The following is a 20,584-nucleotide window of genomic DNA, read 5'->3' as shown; positions in this document are numbered from 1 at the left end:
AAGAATCAGGGAAGCTCAGGATATTTATAAAGGTGCTAAACTATTCTGTTGATAATGTAATTGTGGTTACATGACATTATACATTTGTCCAAACCCATAGCACCCACAGTACAGAGTAAATCTTAATGTATGTAATTTTTGTCTTATGTATGTAATTAAAAAAAACACATCATTTAGAAAGTTGGGGGATCCCAGAATGAAATGCAGACTGTGACAAAACAATCTAACTTTATTACAAACTCATGAAACAGCCTCACTGAAGATGAGGCCAAAGGTGCTGATCTAAGTAAATTTGGAAATAGGTGAAATCTGTAAGGGTAGAGGCAACAGAAACTGCATAGTAGTGTACTTGAGTTAATAAAGTTGTTTCCCATGGGGATTAAGTTGTTAACTGTACCAGCTTAACAATTCTGATATTTCCATATGTGTATACTGAAATTGAACAAGTAAGTAAATGAATAGTGGATGGTTGGAGTGGGAGTTTTCAAGTAAGAAAGAGGAGGAAGTTAAATGAATCATGCAGTAATGAATTAGAGTTGGAGATACTAGAAAGAACTCATCTTTACCTTATTATAGACACAGATGATTATATGTAGAAATACTTATAGATATGGGTATATACACATTTGGTACACACATGTATTTTTCTGCTCTGTCAGCTGAGAAGGCCTAAAGGCAACAACACTCCAGTAGCAACAAGCTCACCTAGTTCCCAGATCTTGGTCTGTAGTACCATTGTCCAGTAAGAGGAACTAGAGCTCCTTGGAGAAATGGCTGATTCTAGGATTGATGCAGGAAGTATACAAAATGAGCATGGGCCATTTTATAGTGCTAGTAAGCAAGTGTTCAAATATACATGCATGTGTGCACGTGCTTATGCACACACACACGATTGTATATCAAAGTGGCATAGGAAGCAATTGAAAGTTTCCAATGGCCAAAACTTGAATGATTCGAGCAATAAAATACATAATGTAGTATTGGATTATAGCCCAAAATATAAAATAAATATCCATGAGTCCATATAGAATGTAAATAAATGATTGAATAAATAAATGGGCAAGAAGAGACACATTGCCCTAGCAGAGGAATTCCACTCTGCCTTGAAGGAAGTAGAGTGTAACTCCCCATTCCTTAAGTGTGCACTGGGCATAGTGACTTAATTCCAACAAGTACGGTATGGAATAGGTGGAGGCACCTGAAAAACACTACCTCAACCAGGTGATCAAGGATAGCATTCACATTGATAAGTCGTGTTGATAGTATATACCCTTGATATGATGTGATATAAATGTTATTTTTACTTCTTTGGTCCTCAGTGCCCATAACCCCAGCCATCATGAAAACAACACACAAATAGTAATTGAGGAACACTGTACAACATACCTGACCAATACTCCTCAGAATTGTCAAGGTCATCAAAACAAGGGAAATCTGAGTAAGAGTCTAAGGAAACATGAGTCATCATAGCTAAGAAGAGCCAAAGGAGACAGGAGTACTAAATGTAATGTGGTATCATGGGTGGGATCCTGGAACAGGAAAAGGACATTAGTTAAAACCTAAGGAAATGTGAATAAACTACAGACTTTGGTTAACAAATGTGTATCAACATTGGCTCATTAATTATACAAATTTACCATACTAATGTGAGATGTTAATAATAGTGAAAAACAGGTGTTGGTTATATAGCAACTCTGTACTATCTTTGTAATTTTTCTGTAAATTTAAAGCTGTTATAAAATAAAAAGTTTATTTCAAGAAAAAGTTCCATTTTATATGTCTTAAAAATATAAACTATATTGTCAGAAAGTATCAAGTTGCTGGGATTCAGGATGGAAAGAAGGAAAAATTATGAAGAGGCATGATAAAAGTTCATTATCTTGCCTTTGGTCCTGGTTTCACAGTTGTATTTATATGTCAACATCAAATTCTACACTTCACATATTTGCAGTTTATTTTATGTCAGTTATATTCATTAAAGCTTTTTTTAACAAATAGGTAACAAACAGAAAAAAAGTAACAAAATAATAGACCTAAAGCCAATTATATCAATAATTACAGCAAATGTAAATGATTTAAACAAGACTCAGCTATGTGTTATATACAAGAAATTGACTTTAAATATATTGATACAGTGTTTAAAAGCAAAAGACTGGAGGGAAAGATATGCCATACAAATACTATTCGGTAAAATTTGTGTTGGCAGTATTAACAAGAAAATTAGCCAGGATTAAGAAGGGATATTTATAATGCTCAAAGTGTCCATTTGATAAGAAGATAAAACAATCCTAAATATATATGAATCTAATAACAGAGTTTCAAAATGCATGAAGCAAAAACTAATATACTGAAAGGAGAGAAATACGAAAATCTACAAAGTTGAAGACTTCTTTAATCTTCTCTCAGTTATCTATAGAACAATTAAACCAAAAATCTGAAAGAATATAGAAGACTTGAAAAACACCATCAATCATATTGACCTAATTGACATTTATAGTATACTTAGCAATTATAAAAGACACTCTTTTCAAATGTTCATGGGACATTCACCATCAAAGACCATATTCTTGGTCATAAGACAACACTTTAAAAATTTTAAAGAATTAAAAATCATGTTCTGACCATAATGGAATTAATTAGAAATCAGTAAGAGAACTAGATACCAGGGAAATTTTTCAGATGGAAATTTAAACAATACACTTCTAAATAATCCTAGGTATTATCCCAAAAAAAGTAGAAGGAAGGAAGAAAGATAAGAGCAAGAATCAATGAAATTAAAAACAGAAAGAATGGTAGAGAAAATCAATGAAAACAAGAGGTGGTTCCTTTAAAAAAAATACTTAGAATGTTTTTGCCAGATTTACCAAGGAAAGTAGGCAAATTACCACTATCAAAAATGAAAGAGGGGATATAACTACAGATGCCACAGACATTAAAAGGGTAATAAAGAGATTTGAAACATTGTATTCACATAAATTTGACAACTTAGTTGAAATAGACCAACTGGTGAAAAACAAACTACCAAATTCACCGAAGATGAAATAGACAACTGAATAGTACCATATCTATTAAAGAAATTGAATTGGTATTTTTAGCCTTTCAGAAAAGAACTCGTGGCCCAGATAGTTTTCCTGACAAATTCTACCAAATATTTAAGGAAAAAATGATACCACCTTTTTGCAGTCTCTTCCAGAAAATAGAAGACAGAATACCTCTCAACTTGTTTTATGCCCTCATCCTTAACCTGATACCAAAATCATTCAAAAATGGTAATGAAATTAAAATTTGAAAATATTTCTTATAAACATATACACAGAATTCTCAAGAAGTATTCATAAGTTGAATCCAGCAATATATAAAAAGAATAGTACATTAAGACCAAGAGGTATTTATTCTGGGGATTCAAGCCTGGCTCAATATTTGAAAACTAATCAGTAACTGTAATCTATCATATTAATAGGCTAAAGAAGTAAAACCATATGATCATTACCAATAGATGCTAAAAAAGCATTAGATAAAATTAACATCCCTGTAAGGTAAAAATACCTAGCTAGGAATACAAAGAAACTCCTTATCTCAATAAGGGGCAATTACAAAAAATGTCAACAGCTGACATAATAAATGATGAAAAACTAAATGTTTTCTTTCTAAGATTGGGAATAGGGCAACGATGTCCACTCTTGATACTCTTTTGTTCAACATTATTACTAGAAGTCCTAGAAATAAAACAATCTGTTCAAAGATGACATGATTGCCTTCATAGAAAATCCCAAGAAATCTACAAAAAGACTCATAAAACTAATAAGTGCACGTAGCAAGGTTGCAATATACAAGGTTAAAATATGAAAATAAGACCTATTTCTATACACTAGCAGTGAACAATTGTAAACATTTTTTAAAGTACATTTACAATAGCTCCAATTTAAAAAATGGTATGTAGGTATAACTAACAAAATATGTGCAGGATCTAAATGCTTAAAACTTTAAACACTAATGAAAGAAATCAAAGACCCAAGTATCATTAAGAGATACATTATGACCATGGATTGAAAACTCATTGAGAGTTTTCTCAATTGAGAAATTGAGAGGCATTTCTCTCAATAAACACAATCTTTTTTTTTTAAATTTTTTTAACATTTATTTATTTTTGAGAAGAGAGAGACAGAGCGTGAATGGGGGAGGGTCAGAGAGAGAGGGAGACACAGAATCTGAAACAGGCTCCAGGCTCTGAGCTGTCAGCACAGAGCGCAACACAGGGCTCGAACTCACGGACCGTGAGATCATGACCTAAGCTGAAGTTGGCCGCTTAACCAACTGAGCCACCCAGGCGCCCCTCAATAAACACAATCTTAATAAAGTCCCAGCAAGATTATTTTTGTAGGCATAGACAAACTTAAAATACATATGAAAGGTTAAGGAAGTCTAACAGTCAAAACAATTAAAAAAAAAAAGTTGGAAGATTTACCCTATCTGGCTTAAGACTTACTCAAAAGCTACAGTAACCAACACAGTAGGGTATTGATGAAAGAACTGACACATCAAATCAGTGGAACAGGACAGAGTCCAGAATAGACCCCGACAAATATATTGTTAATTGATTTTTGACAAAGCTGCAAAGTAATTCAGTTGTGAATGGATATATAAATTGTGGTAAAAACATACACTGGAATACTGTAATAAAAATGAGTCAACTATTGAAACACAACATGGATGAATCTTAATTGTTATATTGTGCTAAATGAAAGAAGCCAGTCTTAAAAGGTTGAATACATTTATAAAATACAGGAATCCATTTATTTTTAAAAATTTTTTATAAATGTTTATTTTTATTTTTGAGAGGGAGAGAGAATGAGTGGGGGAAGAGCAGAGAGAGAGAGAGAGAGAGAGAGAGAGAGAGAATAAGTGGGGGAGGGGCAGAGAGGATCTGCATTAACAGCAGCAAGCCTGATGCAGTGCTTGAACTCACGAACTGTGAAATCATGATTTGAGCCAAAGTCAGATACTCAACCAGCGAGCCACTCAGGTGCCCCATGAATCCATTAAAACATTTTGTGAAAGGCAAAACTGTTACCCTAAAATCTTTATTTGAATAGCAGAGGTCATGGTCATATTATGTGCCCTCTATGTGGAACAAATAACATCATTTATGTATCGAGTATGCTTCCATGTGTTTCTTTTAACCTCGAAACTCTGACGTGTATAGTTATGCTTGGCCTCAGCATGACTGTAAACCTAAAGGTAGACATTGAAATCACATGGCTATAAGGTGACCGACCATCTAAAGGGAAACATTCTAATAGCAGATTTTTAGACTCGAGACAGTATATCCAAGAACTAATTCCACCCCCTACTATTCTTTTATTCACACTTCCTCATCTTTGTTTGAAAAATGCTGCATTTGAAAAAAATCTTTACTTCTTTTGGTAATCACTGTTGTGCAGTACGAAGGAGCTCTGATCTAGGAGCCAGAAGACTTAAGTGACTTTGGGCAAGTGACTTCGTGTTTAGAAGTTTGTTTTCTCATCTTAAAATAAAGTTAATAACACCTGTCCTGCCTACTTAATTTGTAAAGATCTGATAAGCCAGTGGAAACCATTTTATATGTTGTAAAGTAATTGGTAAATGTGAGCTTTCATTAGTATTATTAAATATAAGGAAAAAAAACCCAGGATTTTGTGGTATCCTAAGATAATCAAAGGAGATTCAACTCTGAAAATTGTTATGATCTCAAAAATTAATGCAGAATGAATAATAAGGACTTTGTAACCTCAAAGTTGATTACTCCGGTTTTATTATCACACGTTATTTAAATTATTACTAGAGTATAAAATATGCTCTTGTATCAAATTTGGAGTACAGCGCTAGACATCTTAGTACAAATTAAAATTCTGAAAATACCGTCAGGATGAAATACGAGCAATATACTTCTTAAGATTAATTTGAATTATGAAGGAATTCTGTTTTAGTTAAAGCTGTAGTTGTTTCCTTCTATCAGTAGATGCCAGTAGAGTTCTTCTTTTTAATAAAAGTCAAATTGCCTAAGTACTTCCATAGCAACAACTTCCTGGTCACATTACCATATATAGAAACATGCTCTGAAGACTAAAGGTTCTACTTTCTATAAGGACTTGGTAACAAATGGAAACAGTTTTATTGAAGAAAAAAAAAAGCCCAGATTTCATCACTAGATGAAGCTTATTTCCCCTTCCTCCTTCTATCCCTCCTCCTCCTTCTCTGCTTATTTTGCTGTAAGCATTATGCATTGTTTTAAATAAATTAATCTTAGTGTTCTAGTTAGGAATCTGGATCATCTGTACTAAACTTGAGCAAGGTTGAATATGCCTAGCTAAACATATTAAAAATGAATATGGTGAGACAATTGTTAGGATTAACTTGTGCATTTGGCAAGGGAATACCATGAGTATGATATTTTGGAAGGTTAATGTGTCAGAGATGAGTGATTGAAAGAAATGACTGGAAGTAGAGAAAACAAATTTTTTTAGAAATCAACATTTGCACTAATAAAAATGACACCCAAAGAACAAACAGAATTTAGTAACAGACTGAATATACAGAAAAGAGTTCAGTGACGTTGCATAAACAAAATTAAAACATTTTCAAGTATTTGATTTCTACGCAGACCTTCAATTTGTTAAGAATGAATGCTTTCTTCAACATATTTATTGAGTCTGCAGTATATGTATTACATTTATGAATTCAAGTGACTCACAATTTGAGACATAAATTTACAAACAGCAAGTTTTAACACAAAGGTTTAAGATTGGTGGAAACAGGTGAGAGTGATTTATTTTCTAGGAAATATGTGGGAAAACTCAGTGAAGAGGTGACAGTCAGAGTGGTCCTCGAGGATGAATAGAATTTCTCCTAAGATAGTAAGTCAGAGAATTCAGGAAGTTCATCTCCTTCTGCCCCTATAGTCCTTCCATACTCTGAGGTGTTTATTAACGACTGCAGAACCTTGTTCAGTGTCTGTTTTGTGTAAAGTACTGTCAGCTGTTAATAAGTTTTCTATTCTTGTACACACATATTTACACAGAAAGCTGAAAATGTTGAAAGTTTAGTCCTATAGATCCTGTTGGCCATTTGTTTACATTGATACTAATTTTATTACACAAGACAAAGTGTACACAAAGGAGCTGTTACTTGGCAAAATTCATTAGTCAGTTTTTCATGGATATGTGTATGTGTTGCCCTAATTTGATTACATTATTGCTCCTACTTATTCTATTTATTATGATTGTTCCTATCCTATTAAGCAGTTGGCAGGAAATCTGGACTAACATATTTTTTTTTAATTTTTTTTTAACGTTTATTTATTTTTGAGACAGAGAGAGACAGAGCATGAACAGGGGAGGGGCAGAGAGAGAGGGAGACACAGAATCTGAAACAGGCTCCAGGCTCTGAGCTGTCAGCACAGAGCCGGACACGGGGCTCAAACTCATGGACCGCGAGATCATGACCTGAGCCGAAGTCGGATGCCCAACCGACCAAGCCACCCAGGCGCCCCTGGACCAACATATTTTTAGTTAGATTCTTCTCTCTCCCAAGGAGAAAAGCATATAGATTTCTCATCCTTTAATTAGTGTCAAAAGGCAAGTACTCAAAATCATCATTAAATGCCACAGGTTACTTTGTTTCCTGCAAATAGACAGTTGCAAATTTTATTTACTTTTAATCAAATGAGTTGTTTCTAAGTTAGACCTAAAGTTAGGGATCAGGTAAGCAGTAGTACTCAGTGTTTAGTTTTAAAAATTAACATGTTTCCGTAAACTAGAAGGAATTTGTTTTCTCAGTTGAAATGTCTTGTTGTGGCTGATTTTATATCATTGTAAATCTTATATTTTGTTCCTTTTTTTCAAATTTTCGAATGTTTTAAAATGTACTGCTGATAGGGCACTTGTCAGCAGATTGTCAGTTTGATAAGCAGTACTCCCATACTCCGTTTTTGTAGTTCCTGTATATATTAGACTTAAGTCAATGAGTTAGCAACATTCAGTTCTTTGTTTTAAATGCTAGTTCAAATTTTTCTTAGTTAAAACACATGTCATATAGTTGTTTTGCAGAAGTTTTTAATATTCATTTTATATGAGTTTTTGATGAAAAGTTAGCTGCTTATAAAGATTCATAAAATCTGTACATTAGCTGATTTCCTGGAAACCACACACAACCTTTTTAACCTATTATATTTGGAAAGCGGTTTGGCCTTGAATTGTTTGCATAGGGTTGTAATACATGTTTAACTAGTTTTCCTTTTTAAAAATTTTTTTCAGTCTGTATATAAAGCCTTAAATTTAATGTTGTCATTAACCTATTTATTAATATTAAACAGTCTTAAGTATAAAATATTTCGGGCTGCTATCGCAAGGCTTTAAAGTCCCCATCTTTAGTTGAAATGAAGAATTTTGCTAAGAAAGGCTCAGTAATGTACTGTTTTATATTAACAGGAAACAGAACAGCAGTAGTGGTTTGAATACCCTGCAAACAGGAAGTTTGACACTTGCATAGCTCTTAGCTTCTGTGCAAGAAGTTGTTGAGCTCCTTCTGGAAATATTTTCAGTTACTTTAAGTAAAGTGCAAATGCACATGAATGGCAGCTTATAGAGAACTACCCTGTAACCAGTATACAGGTACAACTGCTCTTCAGAAATTGGAAGGTTTTGCTAGCCGATTATTTCATAGACATTCTAAAAGTACTGCACATGATCAGAAAACAACTCTGGAAAATGACAGCCTTCATTTCTCTGAACATACTGCCTTATGGGACAGATCAAGTAAGTTTTTTATTTTTTTTAATGATACATTTTTAACTAGAAGCTAAAATACTAATTGGAATTTTAGAATCAAACATAAAGACCAATGTTTTGTTTGTCCTTTTATGATTTGCACAAGGACATTTTGCAGGATGAAGTTGCAAAATGCCACAAAAACTTGATTATAAGTTGAACTGAATTGTGTAGTTCATTGTTTTGTTTTATATCTGACCACGAAGTGAGTATCAATAGGAAATCTTTCTACAAAATTCTTATTATCATCTCTAGTGTATGTTACTGTTTTTTTGTTTTTATTTTTCTTATATAAAAGTGAAGAGCCTAAACTTTGGAAATAATAATCAGGTTATTTTTAAAAAATTGTTTGGGTTCATAAGTCCTAAATTTCAAAGGTCAGAAGACTTGAATTTATAATTCAAGTTCTATTATGTTTACTATTTTTTATTTTTAAATGCACGTGTGAAAGTTACTTCAGTTTCACAAGCAGGATTTCTAATACAAAAGCATAGTATAATTATTCAGTGTGAAATCTTATATTTATAACATTAGAAATATCAAAAGCTTTTATAATTATATTTTATGTTACTTATAATTACGGTTAAAGGAGGAAAAAGTTGTTTATGCATACATCACATTCTTTCCAGGCATGTTAAAATGTTTGGACTTGCTGCTTTGCTAAAATGGTGATATGTAACCATTTTTGGTGGCGTGCACTTTTAAAAGATAAATTTCACGTATAAACAATACCAGTGCCTCCATTCCACTTCTCACCTTGGACCCTCCCCAAGGTATTTTTGTCATTGTGATTAAAGGAACAATAGAATTACCCTTGGTAGCCTTGCCCTTTTTGGTGTGTTTGTTAATCAGATAGCACTAGGTTTTGCCCTTTTCTGTTTGTATATTCCATAGCAGTCTAAAAACACAGTTTAAAAAGACAAAACAAACCAAGAATGCTTTACAAAATTTACTCCCTATTTTTTACAGTACCTTCATAGTTCTATAAAAGCTTATTTGAATTATTTATTTACTACATCAGAATTTTTTACCTTCTTGGAGCTGTTTTAGGGAGAAAGTAAAGAACATATATATGTAAAATTTTTCTTATTCTAAAGATTTTGTTTATAATTAATCCTTACCATATAGCAGGTTGATAGGTGAGGAATCTCAAATATCTTCAAGTCAGTGAACTGTTAACTATTGAAATAATACTACATTATTAAAATTTACCATGCAACAGAAGTTTGTTATTCATTCAACTTGCCCTATTCTGTTAAATTGCAATCTCCTAGGTCCTTTTGGAAATCTTGCATTTTAAGACCTTTTAATTAAATGTTCAATGAAGAATGAGGACACTACTGAATTAGTTTCTGTTTCACTGATACCTACTCATCCAAATAGTGGGTGTTTAGTAAATGTATCTCAAATGAATGAATATCACAGGCTTGTAATAATTAAAAGTTATGTTTGAACTGTACTGTCACTATATTTTTTTAATGTATGGGGCCTGATGTTTTCTGAAACACATTTTAAAACCTGGCAATTGAAGATAACATCATGAGCCATGATTTCTTTTAGAAAAAGCAGACTGATAAAATGCTGTTAACATTTTTCTTTATTATGATGTCACAAAATAAACTAGTATTCTTGTACACAAGTAAAATTATATGTAGATCTCATAGCCCTGCAAATAATAGGCATACTTAAAGAGTAACTGTATCCATTAATCAAGTATTCTTCTACTTTCTTCTCTCTTTCATATCCCCAAAATAATCAAAACAGACACAATAATGTTATATGTTTAATGATGAGTGCAGTTAACATGGAGCTCTAGTCTTCTACTATGGAATGTGTTGATATAGAGGAGAAAACACTGATACAACAGAAAAAGAGGAATCCTATCATTTCAAAATTCCAAGGTTTATTTTTGTGCTGAAAACACCAATTATCATTTACAGAGTGAGTTATGGAAGGAATTTTGACTATATGAAGTTTTTATGAAAACCACATTCTTCAAAGCTACTCAAAGCATTCTACTTGTATGACTTGTTTGACAAGGAAAAGGAATGTACTATCTACTGATAACAAACACTCTGAATATGCTTGTTCCAAAAGTGCTATTTTAAGAAATCAGCTAAGCACAGAAACTACATGTAATTTTTTAAAAATTAGATGTGTGAACTATTGAGTAAAGGTTAACTACCAATTTAGGTGTTTATGAAATGTAACAAGTTTTAATGCAAGTTTCTTCTCTAGTGACACTATGTATAGGAAGAAATACAGAATAAAAGCCAAATTGTAGTTTCCAGGTGGTTTAACTGTGTTTCATCTTTTACTACTAAATTAAGTAACAGGAATTCCTGTTTGATGGCATAAATATTTAACAGCTGATGCCATCCACATGTAAGTACATGTTCAAAAGAAAAAAAAACATGGAGGAATTCTGCTTTTTGTTCTGACTCCGAATGAATGGGAATATTGACATTCATTGAATTCTCTTTGTAGCAAATGTATTATGGTTAGCTTTTAATCTTCCTTTGATCATAAATGGTGTATCGAATTATATAATGCTGAACTTGATTGAAGTTTTCGCGTTTTAAATCTTAGACTTCATACACTTAATGAATGTCTAATAACAACATTTAAAGGACTGAATAGGTAAATACCATCAAACACTTTACTTATTCTCCTTTCCCATTAACTGACAGGCTATTTTTTCTGGTAGATACAAATCCATGAGTGAATCTTAGATTTAAATACCATATTAAACAAATAAGCAATTTTGCATATGGATTTCTTCAGGTAGAGTAAGATAACTAAAGTGGTTTATCAGACCACCTTATCTAGCCAGTCTTACCTTTCCAGTGCTCATACAATCTTCAAGATGATTCACTTTCATATTTATTTCTTAGGCCACTGAATCTGTGTCATTGTAACTTCTAAGCTAGAGGACCCTCCACATTATCCTTTTATCTACTTTTTCCATCTGTAACTATTCCATAAGCTTCTTGGTAGTAATCCATTTTTATTTATTTGGCAAACTTTTTTAATTTCTTTTTTTTTTGACGTTTATTTATTTTTGAGAAAGAGAGAGAGGGAGAGAGAGACCGAGCAGAGATAGGGCAGAGAGAGTGAGAAAGAGAGAATCCCAAGCAGGCTCCACACTGTCAGTGCAGAGCCCTGCATGAGAGTCGATCCCACGACACTGAGGTCATGACCTGAGCCAAAATCAAGAGTCAGATGTTTGATCCAGCCACCCAGGCACCCTTTGGCAAATGTTTCTGAGAATTTACTATCTCATAGTCTAAACAGGCTCTAAGAAGAATAAGATCTAGTTCTTACCCTCCAAAACAAGAGTAGGAAGAGCATACATACGAACAATATTTAAGGTATAGTGAAAAGGTCACTTAAAAATGTATAAGTAGCTTAATGTGGAGCTTAGTGTAAGAAGAAATTAACATTAGGGGAGATGGGACCTTCAAGAATATAAAGAATGAATTGAATTTGGAGACTCAAAGAAGGAGGAAAGATTATTTTAAGAAAATAAACAACATACACAAATAAGTGAAAACATGAAAATTTAGGATTTACTTAAAAGACATAGTAAGATATTGTCCAGAAACGTAGTCTGTAGATCTGATCTTTGAAATCCATTAGATATTCAGAATTTTGGACTACATTCTAATAGTGAGGAGCTAATACAGTTTTTTTTTTAAAGTGGAAAATAATATGTATGCAATCTTTTGTTAAAAGAGCCTAAAGAATTTGCTTTTTAACTTGCCTAATAAAGGAGAAGTTAACTTGCTAACTCTACTACAAGGAAATGTATTTGATACTATACATATTCTGTTTGAGCTGGGCAGTTAATTAGAACCAAGACTTTTGGTCACTACATGAACATGGCAATGAATAGTCAGACAGTGGATTCCCTTTATAATAACAGTGCTTATTTAAGGTGTTTCTTCTACCTGGAATTCCTTTTCCTTTCTTCTACCAATGGTGGGATCTGCTCGTACTTTTAGACCCTGCTCAAGTACTATCCCTGTAACAAAATCACAAAGCATTCTATTCCTCTGTTTTTCACTCTATTAGAATTCATAATCTCTTCCTATGTTCTCATATTATCTTATACTCACTTAAAATACGGTTTATTTGATAGATTTAAAATTATATTACCTTAGTCCTTAGGTTACCTATCTCCCCTATTTGAACTCCTAGAAGGCATGAATTTGTCAATTTATTTTTGGTATCGCCAGCATAGTTCTCAATAAACATCGAGTTTTTTGTTAGATTGCCATTAAATATCACCATGGCCTTACACTAACGGGCTTTCTCTAATTTGTTCTATTGTGATCTTTGCAGTTTATCTCAAAGGCCTGTGGTTATTAACCAGAAGCAGTAAAATGCTGACCTGAATCTGGAAAATATTACATGCCAGAGGCACTAAACTTTTCACTGTTACCTGTGTATTTTGATCACGATTGTTTATATGAATTTGAGTAATCAGCAGCCCTTATACTAAATTAATCGGGATATTAAATGATTTAAAATTAGAAAATGTTTCCATGGACTATTTGGCAGTGCCAAATAGTGTAATAACATAAAAAGTAGCTTTTACTTGCTTGTAAGAATATTTGCAAGAATAGCCATTCTACTATGGTTAGGGAAAAAGGAAGGTTAAGTATATATTCTAGGTAATGTCTTGCTACTCTGAGTGTATTAGCAATCCAACAGTATCAGCATCACCTGGGAGCCTGTTAAGGTAGACTTTCAGGCCTATCAAACCTACTGAGTCAGAATCTGCATTTTAACAAAATTACCCGCTGATTCATATGCACATTAAAGTTTGAGAGACACTTTTCCCCTAGTAACATTTTAATCTCATTGCCAAATAATATATCTTCACTGGAGAAAATTTGCAAATCTTAGGAAAGAAGAAAGGAAAAAGTAAAAATCACATGATCCCACCAAAAGATAATCACTGCTAACATCTTTTGTGTATATAGTCTTGTGATAAATACACAAGATATATATATATATATATGTATGTATACACACTATATATCTCTTGTGTATCTATAGTCTATTTGGTGCATAGATAAACAAATTTCTACCAGCCCCTAAATTTGGATCATTTAGCATACAGTGTTTGATAACATCTTTGCTAATCATACAGAGGTGTTCCACAAGGGCGACCGGGTGGCTCAGTTGGTTAATCGTATTACTCTTGATTTCAGCCCAGGTCATGATCTCACCGAGGTGAGATCCACCCAGTTTGGAGCCTGCTTAAGGTGCTAAGGTTCTCTCTCCCCCTCCCTCTACCCTCGACCCACCTCAGAAAAAAAAAAAAAAAGAGTTGTTCCACAGTATCTTTTAAGATGGCTGTTTTGTATTCAGTTGTAAGAATACATCACAATTTGTTTAACATATCACTGGTCATCGAGATTGTTTTTAATTTTTTGCTATTATATAAAAAAATGCCGTAATAAATATCCTTATAGCTAAATCTTTGTATACGTTATTTTTATATTTTATAGGACAAATTTAGAGAAATGTTATGACTATTTTAAGGCTTTTGTATTAAATTAATTGCAACCTAAATGTACATGTAATATATCCTTTTGGAGTTAAATTTGTTTCAATGTTCAGAGAAGACATTTAAAATCCCTAGTATAATTTTCTGGCACGTCAAGGATGCTTTATTTTCTCCTTTATTATTAGTGTTTATCAGATTTTCCACTTTTCAAAGCTGGTCAGTTATTAGTAGCAAATAGTCTGAGAGACATGTTTTATTTATTTCTTTTAAATGTTTATTTTTGAGGCGTGTTTGGGTAACTCAGTCAGTTAAGCATCCGACAACGGCTGAGGTCTTGATCTTGTGGTTGGTGGGTTTGAGCCCCACATCGGGTTCTCTGCTAATAGTTCAGACAGAGCCTGGATCCTGCTTCAAATTCTGCGTCTCCTCTCTCTGCCCCTCCCCCACTTGCTCTCTCTCTTTGTCTCTCAAAAATAAACGTTAAAAAAATGTTTATTTTTGAGAGAGAAAGAGAGCATGAGCGGGGGAGGGGCAGAGAGCAAGGAAGACACAGAATTTGAAGTAGGCTCCAGGCTCTGAGCTGTCAGCACAGAGCCAGACACGGGGCTCAAACTGGTGAACCACCTGACCTGAGCGGAAGTCAGACACTTAACCCACTGAGCCACCCAGGCTCCCCATGAGAGACATGTTTTAGTTGCCGAATAGAGCATTATCATTACGTGTTCCTTGGTAATCAGCAGAGTATAACTTAGTTGGGTTGGAGATTCAGTCATATTATAAAGAACATTACATAATTCTGATTGTGCAATATAGCAGTGACTCCTGTCCCTTCACTGCCACATTTCCTGGGTGGAATATTTTCATATACATTATCACATGAAACATTTATTTACTCTCTGTCAGGCATTGTTCTAAGGACACTGCATATATTCGTTTATGTAACCCTTTAAAAAAACCAGCTTTTAATACCTGTTCTGTGAAACCTTTCTACATGTGTGTAAGAAAAACAGGTCTTTGGCTTCTATAGCGAAGATTTGTGTCTTAAGTTTCCTGTTAGATGCAGAGACAGCGTGCTATTTTGAGGACCAAGAAAAGCAACAGGCTAGAAAGAGAACTTTGAAAATAAGATGTCCATGTGAAAAGAGCCAGTAAGTTGGAAGTTGGAGTGATGCATTCTCTGAAGGATTGAATATTACTTGCAAGCCCTAAAGTAATGACTGCTTTCAACTATGCTCTTAACTAGTTATGTAACTAGTATGACCCACTTAGGATACAAATAAGGTTTCATCTTTTTAAAAAAATTTTTTTAATGTTTATTCATTTTTTTGAGAGAGAGCGAGGGAGACACAGAATCTGAAGAGGATCCAGGCTGTCAGTACAGAGCCCAACGCAGGGCTCAAACTCACAAACTGTGAGATCATGATCTAGCCGAAGTCGGACGCTTAACCATCTGAGCCACCCACACGCCCCGGTTTCATCTTTTAAATATTCGAATTAATCATTTGCATTCATCTATTCATACTGGTAGGGCTGCTAAGTAGCTTTTCTCTTGGGGTCTCCTTCCAGCCCCCTTCACATCTTGCTAAACTTCTGACAGTTTACTCATTACAGAGAGTCTAATCTTTCTAAAGTGTAGATACAGAGAGGAGTATTTTGATTAGTATATAAGCTAGTGGTCTCATTTTTAGCTTCTGTTGATTTTGCCACTGCTACGTGGTTTTACAGTTCAAAACTGATCCCAAAGGGTTTGATGTATACTTGCACTTGATGTGATGACACTGACCCTTGGGGAGATCTTGGTGGTTCTTAAACAGGAGGGTGACCACCCTTTCCAGTGTTATGCTCATCCAAGGAATATACCATAGGATTTAGTTTCCTTAATTTATACTTCTGTGCCTTTTGATCCTGACTTCTATGTCAGGTTGAATGTGTGAGAAGGTTATCTTTTAGTTTAGCCCTTCCCCACCCTGTACCAAAATCAGCCTTCCTCTTTTTTTTTTTTTTAATTTTTTAATATTTATTTATTTTTGAGACAGACAGAGACAGAGCATGAGCAGAGGAGGGGTAGAGAGAGCGGGAGACACAGAATCTGAAGCAGGCTCCAGGCTCTGAGCTGTCAGCGCAGAGCCTGAACGCAGGGCTCGAATTCACGAGCTGTGAGATCATGACCTGAGCCGAAGTCAGACGCTTAACCTACTGAGCCACCCAGGTGCCCCAGCCTTCCTCTCTTAAACATCTTATCCAGGGATAGCAGACTGGTTGTCTGTAACCCAAATGTAGCTCACAGATATGTCTTGTTTGGTCCTCAAGGTATTTTTTAAAATAATTGAATTTGGCACCATTCTTTTATATAAAAATATAAAATACAATGGTTTTAAAACTAGAGATTTCATATTAATATCTGGACTTCATATCCTTGAAATATTAAAGAAGTTGATTTCAGTGGCTTCTTATTCCCATTAAGAACAAATGGGCAGCACTGAATGAATATCCTCTTTAATCAGGATTAATACTAATTTATGCTAACCTTTACTTCTATTGTTTTGCCTGTATGGCCTCTGTAGGCACTTAAATTTGGCCTATAGTGCCTCCATTGTTGAGCCTAAATCACCAACTCACATTCTCTTTTCCTCTTTGATAAAGCTTACTTAGTGTGCCTTCCTACTCATGGACCACAGATACTATCACTAAAATTCATGAAAGAAATTCTGGTAATTCTGAATCTTAGAAAGAATGGGGTCTAGGTTTTAATCCCTTTCTTTTAGAATCCTTGTTTTATTTTTAATGCGGATCTACTTCCTCCTTCCCTTTAATTAGTTTTGTTTACGATTGGGTATTAGGAAGGAACAGCCTTTATCTCACTCCAAAGGGTTTTTGTTAGATCATTCCCCCAAGCTAATGGATGCCTACCAGCCTTATATTTACATAATTAAGTTGTCCACTAAAGTGATTCTTCCCAGAACATAGAAGACCCGCTTCAAATCACTGTTTCTACATCTATAGAGAAGCACTTGATAACTTTCTAAAAAACTAAGTATAATTTATATATACCATAAAGTCACTTGTTATAAGTACAGTTCAATGTTTATTAATAAATTTATAGAATTTTGTAGCCATCATCACATTTCATTTTTAGAATATTTCCATCCCCTCAAAAAGTTCTTTTGTACCCTTCTGCAGTTAGTCTCCACTTTACTTCAACCTCAGACAAATCCTGATCTGTTTTGTATCCCTATGGATTTTTGTCCCTACAGATTTTCCTTTTCTGGACATTTTATATAAATGGAATTATACAATATGTAATGCAATCAATTGTTTCTGGCTTCTTGCACTTAGAATAATGTGTTTGAGGTTTATCCATGTTATAGAACATATCAACAATTTTATTGCTGAATTATAGCATGCTTTATGAAAATAACATATTTTCTTTATGCACTCAGGAGTGTTTTTGGTTATTTGAATAACGTTTCTATAGACATTTGCATATAAGACTGAGTGGACAAATGCTTTCAGTTCTTTTAAGTAGATATCTAGGAGTAGAATTGCTGGGTCGTATGTTAAGTTTGTGTTTATTCTTTTAAGAAACTTCCAAATTGTTTTCTTAAGTGGTTTTGCCATTTTACATTGCCACCAGCAATGTATGAGGGCCAGATTCTTTACATTCTTGTCAATACTTGATATCATCAGTCTTTTTTATTATAACCATTCTGTTATACGTGAACTATTATTTCAGTGTGGTTTCAGTTTGTATTTCCCTAACGATTGATGATGTTGAGCATAATTTCATATGCTCTTATGAGCTGTTCGGGTATCTACTTTGGAGAAATGTGTTTTCAAATCTTTTGCCCACCTCCAAAATTTAGGATTTTTACCTTCTTACTATCAAGTCTTGAAAGTTCTTTGTATAGGCTGAACACAAGTTCTCGACCAAATAGATAACTTCCAAGTATTTCCTCTCATTCTGTGGCTTGTCTTGTTTTCTTAAATGATCTCTTTGAATTTTTTTTTTTTCAACGTTTATTTATTTTTGGGACAGAGAGAGACAGAGCATGAACGGGGGAGGGGCAGAGAGAGAGGGAGACACAGAATCGGAAACAGGCTCCAGGCTCTGAGCCATCAGCCCAGAGCCTGACGCGGGGCTTGAACTCACGGACCGCGAGATCGTGACCTGGCTGAAGTCGGACGCTTAACCGACTGAGCCACCCAGGCGCCCCTTAAATGATCTCTTTGAAGAAGAAAAGTTTGCAATTTAATTAAGTCTAATTTATCATTTTTACCTTTATAGATTGTACTTTTGGTGCCAAATCCTAAGAAATCATTGTCTAACCCAAGGCAATGAAGATTCTTATTCTCTGCTCTCATCTAGAAATCCGTTTTTTAAGTTGTTTTGTATATGATGTGAGATACGGAGTGAAGTTCTTTTTTTTTTTTTTTCCTCTTCATATGGTTAGCCAATTTTTACTGCACTTTTAATCCAATTTTTAGCATCAGCTATCAGTTTCTTTTAAAAAAAAATATGCTGGAATTGAGTATTGTGATCCATGAAGATGAAATATTTCTCCATTTAACAGACAGCCTTTAATTTCTATGCAGTTTTCTACTTGTTAGTGAAGAAGTCTTGTTAAAATTGATTTTTTAAAGTTTATATTTAAATTCCAGTTAGTTAACAGTGTAATATTAGTTTTAGGTGTACAATATAGTGAATCAGTACTTCCATAAAATACTCGATGCTCATCACAGCAAGTGTGCTCTTAGTCCCCATCACATTTTTTAGTCATCCTCCCACCCACCTCCCCTCTGGTAACCATCAGTTTGTTCTCTATAAGTTGAGAGTCTATTTCTTAGTTTGCCCTCCTATCTTTTTTCCTTTTGCTCATTTGTTTTGTTTCTTAAAGTCCATATATGAGTGAAATCATTTGGTATTGTCTTTCTTTGACTGACTTATTTTGCTTAGCATAATACTCTAGCTCCATCCGTATTGTTGCAAATAGCAAGATTTCATTCTTTTTTATGGCTGAGTAATATTCCATTGTGTGTGTGTGTGTGTGTGTGTGTGTGTGTGTGTGTGTGCGCGCGCGCGTGCGTGTGTGATTGATTTTTAAATATTTTATTTTTGTTAATACTCTTGTGAATGGAGTGATTTCTTTCACATTTGGATTGTTGTTCCTAGTGAATTAAAATCTAACTGATTTTTGTATATTAATCTTACATCCTATGATGTTAATAAACTTATTTATTAATTCTAGTAGTTTCTTTGTAGATTTTTAGAATTTTCTACATATATAATCATGTCATAAAAAAGCAAATAAAGACAGCTTTCTTTCTTATCAATCTGTATACCTTTTTCTTACCTCATTGCACTGGCAAGAATCTCTAATATAAAATGGCATAGAAGTGGTGAGTGTAGACATTCCTGCCTTATTCCCAGTCTTAGGGGGAAAACATTCTGTCTTTCACCATTATATGTGATGTAAGCTACGGAGTCCCCTACACACTTGCCCTTTATCAACTGGAGGAAATTCTCTACGAGTCCTAATTTGTTGAAAGCTTTGATCACAGGTGTTGAATTTTTGGAATACTTCTTCCTGTATATTCAGACAATTATGTAGTTTTGTCTTTTATTTTATTAATACAGGGTATTCCATTAATTGATTTTCAATGTTGAACCAACCTTGCATTCCTGGGATAAATCCTACGTGGTCGTGGTATATAATCCTTTTTCTATACTGCTGGGTTAGGTTTGTTAATATTTTGATAAAGATATTTGCATTGTGATGGATATTGGTCTGTAATTTTCTTTTGATCTTTGTCTAGCTTTGGTATCAGACATTATGGAATAAGTTGGGAAGTGTCACATCCTCCTCTTTATTTTGAAAAAGTTTATATGGAATTGATATTATATCTTTGGATGTTTCATAGAATTCCCCAGTGAAGCCTATGGACCTGAGCTTTTCTTTGTGAGAAAAATTTTAATTATTAATTCAACATTTTAATTTGTTCACGGGTATCTTCAGATTTTCTATTTCTTCTTGAGCTAGTTCCAGCACCTGTGTCTTTCTGTGAATTTGTCCATCTCACCTCAGTTATATAATCAAGATAAAGTTGTTTATAGTATTCCTTTATAATTTTTTAAATTCGTCTAGTGTCAGGGGTGATGTTGTCTTTTCATTTTTGATTTGGGTAATTAGTATCTTCTCTATTTTGTCTTATTTTGTTTTGTCACGTTTTGTTAGTTTTGATTTTTCATCAGTCTAGCTTTATC

General features: G+C 33.9%; 1 protein-coding gene across 2 annotated transcripts in view; it reads left to right on the top strand.

Annotated features, from left to right (window-relative positions):
• Window positions 1–20,584, top strand: part of PRKACB (protein kinase cAMP-activated catalytic subunit beta) — a 128,539-nt gene that overhangs the window by 49,678 nt on the left and 58,277 nt on the right. Inside the window, exon 1 of one of the 2 annotated variants that reach the window (XM_047082652.1) lies at window positions 8,521–8,792. The exons of the other annotated variant lie outside the window; for it this stretch is intronic. Within the exon in view, the coding sequence (XP_046938608.1) occupies window positions 8,609–8,792 (184 nt within the window). The 5' untranslated portion in view covers window positions 8,521–8,608. Of the gene's footprint in view, window positions 1–8,520; window positions 8,793–20,584 lie in introns of those variants that run through there. 2 annotated transcript variants of the gene reach the window in all.

This window comes from Lynx rufus, unplaced genomic scaffold (genome assembly GCF_022079265.1).
Source record: "Lynx rufus isolate CCGP_SWC_20201006 ecotype Redwood Valley unplaced genomic scaffold, mLynRuf1.p SCAF_2, whole genome shotgun sequence".
Classification (NCBI taxonomy): domain Eukaryota; kingdom Metazoa; phylum Chordata; class Mammalia; order Carnivora; family Felidae; genus Lynx; species Lynx rufus.
Note: the sequence above shows the minus strand (reverse complement) of the source record. Positions and strands in the feature narration are given on the sequence as shown.